The sequence below is a fragment of the Cherax quadricarinatus genome, chromosome 41 (genome assembly GCF_038502225.1).
Source record: "Cherax quadricarinatus isolate ZL_2023a chromosome 41, ASM3850222v1, whole genome shotgun sequence".
NCBI classification, from domain to species: domain Eukaryota; kingdom Metazoa; phylum Arthropoda; class Malacostraca; order Decapoda; family Parastacidae; genus Cherax; species Cherax quadricarinatus.
Genome location: NC_091332.1, coordinates 458419 through 471676, shown reverse-complemented (window position 1 = coordinate 471676; position 13258 = coordinate 458419). Strand labels below are relative to the sequence as shown.

Genomic DNA, 13258 nt, shown 5'->3' with positions numbered 1-13258 from the left:
TTTGTCGACTAGTACAGTGGAACTGGCCGAAAATGAGGCTCAAAGTGGGCAAAATCGCCGATCCGTAAACATCGCCGAGACCGCTGACTTCGCGAGAGCTTAATTCCGTAAGCTTTCCATCAAATTTCATATTTTTGGTGTCATTATGATTGGGAAAAGACTCTCTATCCTTTCATGAGAAAAAATTATTTTTTTTTTTAAATTTGGCCGACCCTGAGAACGAGTCTCGGAGAGGGCCTGTCGACCCTCAAAGGGTTAATGAAGATCTGGTGATGATTGATGGGATGGGAGGAGGGGAGAGGTGTTAGTGTTTAGAAGGGGAATCCCCTTCCATTAGGACTTGAGGTAGCAAGTCCTTTTCCGGGGTTACTTCCCTTCTTTTTTTATTGCCACTAGGACCAGCTTGAGAGTCACTGGACTTCTGTCGCACAACATAACTGGCAGCCTCACCATGCCTAATCACACTATGTATGCCACTACAATTCTTAAATCTTTCAAACCAACCTTTGTTGGCCTTAAATTCACTCACATCACCACTAGTTGCAGGCAATTTCTTTACCAAATCGTCATGCAACTGCCTAGCCTTTTCACAAATGATCGCTTGAGAGATGCTATCTCCTGCTATCTGTTTTTCATTTATCCACACCAATAACAATCTCTCAACATTTTCTAACACTTGCGGTCGCTGTTTCGTAATCACAGTTGCACCTTTTGCAAGAACAGCTTCCTTGATTGCTGTTTTCTTGGTCACTATAGTAGAGATGGTTGATTGGGGTTTATTATACAACCTAACCAGCTCCGACACACGCACTCCACTTTTGTACTTTGCAATTATCTCTTTCTTCATTTCATAAGTCATTAGCGACTTTTTTCTCGAAGGGTTGGCACTAGAAGCTTTCTTGGGGCCCATGGTGACTTATTTTGCAGAAACAAGCACCAAACACAGTGATAATATGGATAATATGGAATGTACCGAATGTATCCTTAGATGCGCGCACACTGGCTGGCTTGTAAACACTGGCACGCATGGGGCATTTCAGGCCACACGTAGACAGGTCTCGTACGAATCGTATCGAATACCGGGTTTTCAATCGAATACCGAGGAAAATTTTTTGTGATATAATGCATCGAATACCGGATTTATCGAATACCGATGCCATCGAATACCGGGGGTCCACTGAAATGTTTATGAGACAGACAAGACACCAGCAATCCTACCATCATGTAAAACAATTACAGGTTTTCGTTGTACACTCACTTGGCAGGACGGTAGTACCTCCCTGGGCAGTTGCTGTTTACCAACCTACTACCTAGGACACATACATGTACAAGCATATATATACACACCTCTCTGGGTTTTCTTCTATTTTCTTTCTAGTTCTTGTTCTTGTTTATTTCCTCTTACCTCCATGGGGAAGTGGAACAGAATTCTTCCTCCGTAAGCCATGCGTGTTGTGAGAGGTGACTAAAATGCCAGGAGCAAGGGGCTAGTAACCCCTTCTCCTGTATATACACCTACCATCCAACTTACGACCGAGTTCGGTTCCGAGAAACCGGTCGTAAGTTGAAATGGTCGTAAGTCGAACTTTACTACTGAATATCAACAAAACATTTTTGTAATGACTTTATTTTATTATTTTATTTTGGTATTTCATGTTTTACTTCACTTTTTATGTTGTTAGTACTGTATTTTATACTGTAAGGTTTAGGATAAACACTGTGTACAACACAAATAGTTGTTTATTTCCCAGAAATTTGGCATAAAAAACACAGTCGTAAGTCGAGTGGTCGTAAGTCGAGCAGGTCATAAGTCGGATGGTAGGTGTATTACTAAATGTAAAAGGAGAAACTTTCGTTTTTTCTTTTGGGCCACCCCGCCTCGGTGGGATACGGCCGGTGTGTTAAAAGAAAAAAAAAAAAAAAGATAATACATACCTGTCCTCTACTTCTCGTTAGTGTGACTTTGTAAATGGTCCAAGTCAGACCGAACCGTCGTCGTAAGCTCCTCTCTTCTATGTGCGGGTTATTTGTGTATAGTTCTTGTTCTTGTTTATTTCCTCTTATCTCCATGGGGAAGTGGAACAGAATTCTTCCTCCGTAAGCCATGCGTGTTGTAAGAGGCGACTAAAATGCCGGGAGCAAGGGGCTAGTAACTCATTCTCCTGTATAAATTGCTAAATTTAAAAAGGGAAACTTTCGTTTTTCTTTTTTTCTCTAGAATGAATAAAATAAATCATTATGTATGTTACGAGAGGTGTTGTGTTGTTGTTGGGTGTATAAGGGCCACTGAGAGCATAAGCTGTCCGTAATGGTGGTGAAGCAGCAGCTGAGGCTGTGGTTTTTTCTGTAGCCCTATATAACTCCAACAACATTGGAGGAGTTAGTAGTATCGCTGAATCACTGAAGAAGGCACCCTCTACCACCATCACAACCACTACCATCACTACCACCCTCTACCACTATCACAACTGCTACCACTATCACAACTGCTACCACCCTCTACCACCCTCTACCATTATCACAACTGATACCACCATCAGTACCACCCTCTACCACTATCACAACTGCTGCCACCCTCTACCACCATCACTACCACCCTCTACCACCATCACTACCACCCTCTACCACTATCACAACTGCTACCACTCTACCACCACCACTTTCATATTTTTCTACAATTTTTTTCTTAAATTATATGTGTTTCTCACATTCTTTACCAAAGGGCTGGCACTAGAAGCTTTCTTTGGAGACATGATGGCTTATTTAGCAGTTGCAAGCACTAAAACGAATGGAATATTATGAAAAGTATCGTATGAACTCGTGGGATCATCCTCACTCACTGATAAACACTGGCACATTGGCTGGGAATGGAGTGTGAGGTTGCTCGGGGCTGTGCATATGCGTCCGAGACAAACGACTATTTGCGAGTCAAACAACAATTTTTGAGTCAATGTTTTGACAAAAAAAAAGTTGCGATTTTCGAAAATTACGACTTTCAAGCCTTACGAAAAATGAGGGTCCACTGTACAAGCTTGCGTTTCACACTCACTTGGCAGTCGGTGGTATCTCCCTGGGCAGTTGCTGTCTACCAACCTACTACCTAGCTTTTTAAAAATATTAATTAAAATTGAAGGGCTAATCTAAAGAACTTTAGACTTCTAGAGCAGATTTTTTGTTATTTTTTGCAGAGAAATCCCAGTATAGGAGACAAGTTTGCCAGCCGTAGTGGTCAGAAAGGCATTATGAGTCGCTTGTATCCTGCTGAAGATCTTCCTTTTTCTGAACGAGGCATAATACCAGACATCATCTTCAACCCTCATGGTATTCCTTCCCGTATGACTGCAGGTTAGTGCTTTCCTTGTATTACAAGAACACTAGTTGGCCTTATACTAGTGCAGTAATATGAGAGTTTGGGATCCTGAATAAACATAAAACAATTTATCATTTTTACTATCATATAAAAACAATCTTTGGTCTAGAGGTATTCTATAATAAATAATCTTTAATATAATAACATCTGATATAAACCTATTATCTTTGGTACATATATATACATGCTACAATAATAAATTATAATTAATATCTTTGTACAGATATATATATATATATATATATATATATATATATATATATATATATATATATATATATATATATATATATATATATATATATATATATATAAATCCTAAAATAATAAATTATAATCAACTCGTGACCCTACCACACGCAGGGGTACGACGTTCTTGACACTGCTGTGTCACACTCAGTCGTACAACACTAGTTCCATGGAGTTATACTACACTCCCTTCTCAGTATTATAACACTTTCTCTACTGTGTCACACGACACCCTTGTCTGTGTTATGATGCTCCTTCTCACCGTGTCACACGAAACACTTGTCCGTGTTATGATGTTCCTTCTCTCCGTATCACACGACACCCTTGTCCGTGTTATGACGCTCCTCTCCGTGTCACACAACACCCTTGTCCGTGTTATGACGCTCCTCTCCGTGTCACACGACACCCTTATCTCTGTGTCACACGACACTCCTTCTCTACCGTGTCCCACGACACCCTTTTCTCTGCGTCACACACACCATCTCTACTGTGTCCACTTGACACCCTTGTCTCTGCGTCACACACACACCATCTCTACTGTGTCCACATGATGCCCTTGTCTCTGTTATAACACTTTCTTGGCTGTGTTGCCTGCATAGCATCTTTCTCCTTCGAGGACAGCCAAACAGTACACTCCGGTAGATCAGCAGGATGCCAGTAAATTTCACCAAGGCCTGCAGGTTGAAGTTTTCAAAACTGGCCAGTAAAACTACAACCAGAGGCCCACAGATAACCAAGTCCTGAGGCCCACAATAACTGAAGCCAGTAGACTAAGCGAAGCCCTCAGGTAACTGAAGTCCACAGGGATCTGAGTGACGAGTAACTGCAGCCAGGAGGCCTGCAGTTGACTGAAGTCAGCAGTGAGTCCGTAGACATCACTTTCAAATGTACTCCGTGAGGTAGTTTGGTGAATACTCTCTATAAGGCCAGTAGATGTATACCGTAAGATGGTCTGGTGAATACTGCTTCTAAGGCCAGTAGATATACACCGTAAGGTGGTCAGGTGAATACTATCTACTGCCAGTAGATGTATACCGTAAGATGGCCTGGTAAATGCTGTCTCTAAGGCCGGCTTAGCAGTCCTCACATTGGGTTTGATGACGTACCCAGTGGTACTGCAGGCTGGCATGTTAACAGTCTAACCACTAGTTTGGCAGGAGGTCGCCACACCTTGGAAGCAATTTGTGCTATGTACTCACATTACTGTTTCAAGAATGATAAATATGTGCATCATAATTGATTTTTTTCACCATTGCTGCATCACCATCTTGCCATAGGCGTACTGACACTACAGCTCAGATGCCCCTCCAAACTGCCATATCCCTGCCCCTCCTTCAGAGTGCAGGCATTGTCATGGTGAATGTATGTTTCTTTTTTTGGGCTTTTTCTGCCTTTGTCATTGTTGAGGTGGTTTGGGTATTGAGAGAGGATAAGCAAAATACAATGACCAAGACGATATGTAAATCTAGGATGGAAGGGCGGAGGGTTAGGGGGTCATCCCTGGAATTGTTGGAAGAAGGGAGTAAAGGAGGCTTTGAATACTAGTATCCTTTTAGCATGTGTGAGCATGTTAGCTGACAGTGAAGTGGTTTTTATGGCTTGATATGTAGATGAAGTGTGAACAAGGTAACATACAAAGGGATCTGAGGGAAACTGGGTAGCTGGTCTTGTGTTTTGGTGGTGGGAAGTACACTATCTGCATGCTGAACTTGAGAAGGGTGGGATGTTGCAGTTCAGTGGGTCATTTGAGTTATCATGTTCGTGCACTTTGTGCAAGATTTTTGGGCCACTCTTCTTTGGTGGGAAATAGTTTTGAATTTAAATTTTCCTTCCAGGGAAGCTGTTAGAGCTTGTTGCTGGCAAGTCAGCAGCGGAGTTTGGTAAATCATTTGACTCAACACCATTTGAGTTTTCTGACGAAAACCCTGCTGTTGATTACTTTGGAAAAATATTGGAGAAAGGTAACTTTTGAAAATAGTTAAATAATACCTTTGTGATTATGAACATTGCTTTCCTAATTTATTCTAAGTATATCTGTTATATTATTTTTGTACCTATATTAATAATTAAATTTTTGTGAAAATCATGTGTTTAAAATTTCGGTTAATAATAAATAATAATTTTGTTTAATAATAATACATTTTTTGGCCAGGTGGCTTCAATTACTATGGTGAAGATGTCTTGTATAGTGGTATAGATGGCCGGATGCTGGAAGTGGAAATATTTGAAGGCATTATTTACTACCAACGTTTGCGACACATGACAGCCGATAAATGGCAGGTTGGTTAGTTACTGCTGTTATTGGTTTTAATCAAGGAAAGTTGACAGCCTGAAGTATTGTTACAAGATGACTTGTTCAGTGGTTGAACTTAAATACAATACCTCCTATTTCCCAGTGGTATGTGACTTCTGTAAGTTCAGCACTTTCCTGTGAATATGATACTCATTATTATAAAAAGTAAAACACTTGTAATTTCCAAACACAAAAGTGTATTAAACACTGAACAGTGGCATAAATAAACCCACATTGAGAAAATAAAGATAATAATTTTCATTTTAATCATAGGGAGCGCTAAACCTGCAGGGGTCATAAAACCTGAGGAATGGGAGGCATTCGGGAGATTACATCCAATTCCTTAGATCAAGAATGCCTTACTGGCATCAAGGCACCTCCCTTGTGGAGGTGCCATATTGTTGCACTTACCATTGAGAGCCTCTGTATCAGCTTCAAATATACTCAACATAAATTAGGACTCAAGTCCGGCAGGCCGGACTTGAGTCCTGGAGATGGGAAGTACAGTGCCTGCACTCTGAAAGAGGGGTGTTAATGTTGCAGTTTAAAAACTGTAGTGTAAAGCACCCCTCTGGCAAGACAGTGATGGAGTGAATGATGGTGAAAGTTTTTCTTTTTCGGGCCACCCTGCCTTGGTGGGAATCGGCCAGTGTGATAATAAATAATAATAATAAATTATTTTTTATTTTTATCTTTTTTTTCCAACATGTTGGCTGTCTCCCACCTAGGCAGGGGTGACCCCGAAAAAGAAAGAAACACTTTCACCATCAGTCATACATAATCACTGTCTATGTAAGTTAAATGAAATGTCCATCCTTGCTAAGTAAAAAAGATGTGTCCCATGTGTTTACAATAGTATTCATGTTGCAACAATCAGAAACTAGTGATCAATGCAAGGCAACCACAGGGGAACATAGGGGAGAATGAATGATGTTGCAACATCATTCATCATCCCCCCCCACCCTGTGCCCTGTGGTTGCCTGGCAATACTATCCATGTTGGTGTGATAGCAGTGACCTAGAAAGTAAGATGAGAACTTTAGTGTCAGTTAATGCCCATACAATTATGCACCTGTCCATTTTGCAGATGATAAAATTATTGTCACTAACCCTTTCACTCTTTAGACCCCTGAAATTAATATTGCTCTGTGTCAACTTTTTTTTTTTTTAATTATTTTTTCTTATGAAATGGTAGAGAATCTTTTCTGAAGGTAATTATACTAAAAATACAAAATTTGATGGAAAACTTAACTGAATTACACAGGAGCAAAGTTAGCATTCTAGATGCAATTTTCACATTGGCAATTTTGCCAACTTTGAGCCCTAATTCCATTGCTTGAATTGACCAAATTCTTAGCTATTTCACCATAATGCCTTCCATTCTATTGATTAAGCACAAGAAATTGCCCATTCAGTTATTTCAACTGTCCTGTAAAGTGCACAGTGAGCACAAGAAATTGATTGCCCATTCAGCTATCTCATCTATCCTATAAAATGCACAGAAGTCAGTAATTTGGACAGTTTTACACAAAATTAAAAAAATACCAATTAAAAAGTAGAAGATTTACTCGTTTCTCAGATAATGAAATGTAGCTAGTAATAATTGGGCATGGTTTACAGTGTCCCAATAATTTAATCAGACCTATTAAAAACCCATAAAGCAAAGTAGGGGTGTATGGGGGCCTTACCTGTCCTCAGGAATATTGGAAACAGATTGGATATTTCTGCTATTTTGAGTTCGGTTTCAAGCTACTTCTAGTTCTGAAACCAACCGAAATAATCTTGATTTCTGTAACATGTCTTCCATTCTGTCAAATGATACCTCCAAATAGCCAATAAAACCATAAAAAACATCCAAGAAATCACTGCAGTGTTGCTATTTTAAACCACTTTCAAGAGTTTTACATTTTTTTTTATACTGTGCACACTCACTGCACAGATCCATTCTCTCGTATCTAGGCCAAAATTTACCACTCATAGCTTATCTGAATGAGCTAAGCTCATGATGTAGAACTACATCAGGGACCCTGGACTCAATGACGTTGTTCTAAGTGGCGGCCACTGAAAGGGCTAAGATAGAAGTATTTATTGGTTGGTAGTAAGACACATAGGCAACAGTTAGGCAACTTTATTCCGAAACGTTTCACCTACACAGTAGGCTTCTTCAGTCGAATACAGAAAGTAGGCAGGAACAGTAGAGATGTGAAGACGATGTAATCAGTCCATCACTCTTGAAGTCGTAGAATTTGAGGTTGTCACTCCCTCGGCCTGGAGAAGTTCAGTTCCATAGTCAGGAAAAGCACAGTACTTTATTAAATATTATCATTTTACAGAAATAAAGTTGTAATGGCTTAACTCAGATATGAGATAATGGTAACAAATATTAATGTGATTTTTTTTTTATTTTTAACCATAGATTTTTCTACTTATTAATTTGTTAGGTTCGAGCCACTGGTGCTGTTGACTTAGTAACTCGGCAGCCAGTGAAAGGTCGTAAAAGAGGAGGGGCAATCAGGTTTGGAGAGATGGAGAGGGATTGTCTCATCTCTCATGGTGCCGCCTATACCTTGAAGGATCGTCTTCTAGATTGTTCTGACATCTCTGTGGTAGGCATAGAGTATTTCCATTTATTTTTATTATACTGTATTAAAAATAAGTGCTAAGGTCCTATTGGTCATACAGCAAAACAAAATTTCCAAGATATATAATCATTTTCCCCAGTACAAATATTCATTATGATTGTTCACACTAGCACTTTGGTGCCTGTGAAAGAGGGAAAAAGGAAGGTCTTAACAGAGATGGTAATAAGAGTGGTAGCTTGGTAGATAGCATCCATCAAGGGAGCTATTACCATCATCTTATGGTTTTGATACAGAAACCTGTTAAAAGTTTTGCACTCTGCCAAGGTTGCTAGTCTTTTTGTATCTCATGAGCATGTATAATGATAGATAACTCTTATAGACTTCTACTCACATTCATTATACATCTATCTTTGCCTTCCTTTCTCTTTCTTAACAGTTCTTATTCATGTGATGCTGCATTTCTTTTTCAGTTTAGGAACCTTGGCCTGAGACCAAGCTGTGGGAGTGAGGATCCTTCTGATCCATAATAGATATTAAATTTTCAGTAATTTTTTAATTGCTTTAGTTCCTCTATCATATATTTCAATAGCCTGAGGCAAAAATGCATGGAGAACATGCTAGAACAGGTCACTTGTACTTTGATAATGATCCAGGATGGACTGACATAATATTTTATTTCAACATCACCTATGGCAAGTTCGAGGTGTGATGAACAATGCATATTAATGCAGTCTTCTCTAATGGCACCTCTTCGTTCATTGGGTTCAGGCAACATTTTTTTTTCATTCCAATAAGAAGTTATTTTAGTATGCAGCTTAACTGGGAGCCTGTGAGCACACAAATTTTCTTAATCATTTCAAAGTTGGAACTCCTAATCTGAAACTTACACTCAGGGTTGGAGAATTAAAAAAAAAAAAAAATTTCTTATGAAATGATAATAGAATCTTTTTCCGAAGGTGATGAAACCAAAAGCATGAAATTTGATGGAAAAATTACAGAATTACACTCGCAAATTGATCGGTCTCAGCAATATTTATGCATCGGCAATTTCACCCAATTTGATCCCTATTTTCAGCAGATTTCATTGTTGCAGTTGACCAAACTCACAACTATTTCACTTGTATTCCTTCTATTGTATCAAATGAGTACAAGAACCTGCTCATTTACCTATTTCAGCTACCAAGTAAAGTGATCAGAAATCAATAATTTGGCCAATTTCACACAAAATTAAAAAATTGCCAATTTCAAAATAGGGTTCAGGATAAACAATTTAGACATTCCTGGCACTAAAACAGTCTTTCTTCTCTTCATTAGTCATGTTCTCAGGCCCCTCCTATATTACACTTGCTTTCCATTTTGAATTTTTATTCACATGAAAAATAGAAGATTTACTGTTATACAGAATACTGCGTTATTGTAATAATTGTATAAATAATGTCAGCACATTTGTGAATACATATTAAACCAATCAGTTAGATGTTTATTGGACAAGTGATGTAATTTGTGTACTCTGGAATATTGACAAAAATTTAACATTTACTCTACTTTGAGCTCAGTTTCAAGCTACTTTCAGTCTTGAAACTAATCAGAATCGTATCTGTTTCTGTAACATATCTTCCATTCTGTTAAATGAGACCAAGAAACTGAGAATACAACCATAAAAACCATACAAGAAAATACTGCAAAGTCACTGTTTTAAACCAAAAACATGGTGCTACAGGAATTTTTTTATATGGTGCATACTTACTGCATAGACCCATTCTCTCGTATCTAGGCCTAAATTTATCGCTCACTGGGACCAACCTACATTTCAAATCTGTAGTATTACAGGACCCACTCCGAAAGGGCTCATAACACTGGTCAACAGTTTTTGAAAAGTATGCTTCTGAAATGAGATTAGTTAATTCTTATGTATTTTCATGTCCTGAATCCAAATATCACGTTGAAAAAATGCTTATTGTCTATAGGTTTAAAGATACGAGACATGTAATATTTGATTATTTTATTATAATGTACAATACGTGTCAGTATGTTTGAAACTCTAATCTGTACCTACTCTCTGCCTTTTTTCTTGATGCTTATAGTGGGCATTATCTCTTGCCAATGTCCAACAATAATCTGCAAACATCCTTGCACCCCATTTGCCCTGGTACCATTTGGTTGAAATATCTTGGTGAAACCTTTCACTATGTTTGTCACAAACTGTGAGTCCAAAAAGTGGATTTTAAGTGGCATGTTACATCCCATGTTCTTGTAAGCCTTGATGAGGTTTTCCACCAATTCTTCATAGTTGCCGTCCCTTCTGTTTCCAAGAAATCCCTTTGCCACTAACTTGAATGCTTCCCAAGCAGTTTTCTCCTCCCCATGAAGGTCTTATTCAAAGTCACCATCTTGAAGAAGCTCTCAAATCTTGAATCCCAGACTGGATTTGTCCATAACTTTTACAAAGTTTTTCATGAACCCCAGTTTCATGTGTAGTGGTGGTAGCAAAATTGTGTTTGGTTCAGTGAGAGGTGGATGTTGAACATTTTTCATCCCAGGCTCCAATGATTGATGAGGTCGGCAGTTTCTCTTGATGTAGTGGGAACTTCTTGCACAACTGTCCCATTCACATAGAAAGCAGCAGTACTTGGTGTATCTGCCCTGCAAGACCATCACAAGAGCAACAACTTTTAAGTCACCACAGAGCTGCCATTGATCTTCATCATATTTCATGCATTGCAACATATGCTTTATATTCTCATAAGTTTTTTCATCCTAGGTAGGAGGTTGGTAGACAGCAACCGCCCAGGGAGGTACTACCGTCCTGACAAGTGAGTGTAAAACGGAAGCCTGTAATTGTTTTACATGATGGTAGGATTGCTGGTGTCTTTTGTCTGTCTCATAAACATGCAAGATTTCAGGTATGTCTTGCTACTTCTACTTACACTTACGTCACACTACACATACATGTACAAGCGTATATATACACACCCCTCTGGGTTTTCTTCTATTTTCTTTCTAGTTCTTGTTCTTTTTTATTTCCTCTTATCTCCATGGAGAACTGGAACAGAATTCTTCCTCCGTAGGCCATGTGTGTTGTAAGAGGCGACTAAAATGCCAGGAGCAAGGGGCTAGTAACCCCTTCTCCTGTAAATATTACTAAATGTAAAAGGAGAAACTTTTGTTTTTCCTTTTGGGCCACCCTGCCTCGATGGGATACGGCCGGTGTGTTGAAAGAAAGAAAGAAGTTTCTTTCATATGTGGTGCATAGCCCACAGGAACTGATGGTTTACTATTGCTGTTATGCAGCAAGACACCTTTCAGACTTGTTTTTGATGAATCTATGAACAGCCTCCAGTGACTGGGTGTGTAGTCAATACCAAGTGCTTCCATCAGATTATTAATATTGTTGCAGGCCACTAAATCACCTTCCATTACGAAGAAATCGTTGAACTGCTGCTGCTGATGACCACGAAATTTTGAAATCTTCACATCAGCTGCTAGGAGATTCCATTGCTGAAGATGAGAGCCTAGCAGCTCTGCCTTATTTTTGGGTAGTTGCAGATCCCTGACAAGGTCATGGAGTTCCCCTTTTGTTATGAGATGTGGTCTAGAGGAGTGTGCGTCATCAAAGTTTCAGTCACTCTGTAATCTAGCACTGTCATCCTTCTCTTCTGCCTCCTCACCACTTTCTTCATCTGACTCAAAGGATACCAAAGTTAGTGCATCAGGAACAGGTAGACCTTCTCCATGTGGAACTGGGCAAATAGCTGATGGAATGTTTGGATATTCTTTGGACCCCCTTTTTTTTCTTTGACATGTCCTTTTGTACTGGAGGTACCATGCAGAAACAACAATTATTGGTATGTTCTGTTGGCTCCCGCCATGTCATTGGTACAGCAAAAAGCATTCCTTTCCTCTTCCTGTTCAACCATTGGTTGAACGGGAACCAAAAAATAGTAACACATCACACGCCAAATATTTTTTTTTTAATGAATGTACTGGCTGTCTCCCTCCAAGGCAGGATGACCTTAAGAGAAAAACAAAAGTTTTTCTTTTTACATGTAGTAATTTATACAGGAGAAGGGGTTACTAGAACCTTGCTCCTGGCATTTTAGTCGCCTCTTATGACACTCGTGGCTTATGGAGGAAGGATTCTTTTCCACTTTCCCATGGATTTGATTAAGTAAAATCCCAGAAAATTAATAATACTTTCAATATGATCTCTCTCCTCACTTGTATTTGTTGGAACCTTCTTTAGTAGGTTTTATTATCTGGTGCATATGTATTTATTTTAACTGCATGAAGATCATTAAGGTTACAATTTACCTAGAAACTTGCATAAAATACAAACACTGGTGATCCTTAGAATAAAGCTTAAGGCATGCAGTTTAGTTTAATATCTTTATTACATACCCCATACCCATCCTGTGGGCAGTAGTCAAAAGACTACAGAGGCACTTATGAGTCCAGAGAATAGGCTGCAAAGTTTTGATAGGTAAATAAGTTACAGTAGTATTGAGCTATTTACTTCTTTATATCTGGTTACAGTTGAGTTATACAGAAATGAATTAGGTCACAGTAATATTACAGGAAGGGAGATGAGGGAAGGTGAATGGAGAAGGGTGAAGGGTGTAGGGGGTCAATGTTAGTGATGGTGCTAGGAACGTTGGGACTGGCCCAGAGTTGGTTTAGCTGGGAAAGAGATCGAGGTTGTGTTTGGAGGAGTTTTCTGAGTTAGGGTGTGCTCACTTCCTGACACCTAAGCTGCTGCTCTTCTCCA

At 39.2% G+C, this 13258-nt stretch overlaps 1 protein-coding gene across 2 annotated transcripts in view; it reads left to right on the top strand.

The window, feature by feature from the left end:
- The window catches only part of Polr1B (RNA polymerase I subunit Rpl135), a 91261-nt gene that overhangs the window by 76955 nt on the left and 1048 nt on the right, over window positions 1-13258 (top strand). For both annotated transcript variants that reach the window (XM_070092860.1, XM_053786719.2), the window contains 4 exons: window positions 3189-3345; window positions 5455-5580; window positions 5772-5899; window positions 8353-8517. In XM_070092860.1, coding sequence (XP_069948961.1) covers window positions 3189-3345; window positions 5455-5580; window positions 5772-5899; window positions 8353-8517 — 576 coding nt within the window. The remainder of the gene's footprint in view (window positions 1-3188; window positions 3346-5454; window positions 5581-5771; window positions 5900-8352; window positions 8518-13258) is intronic.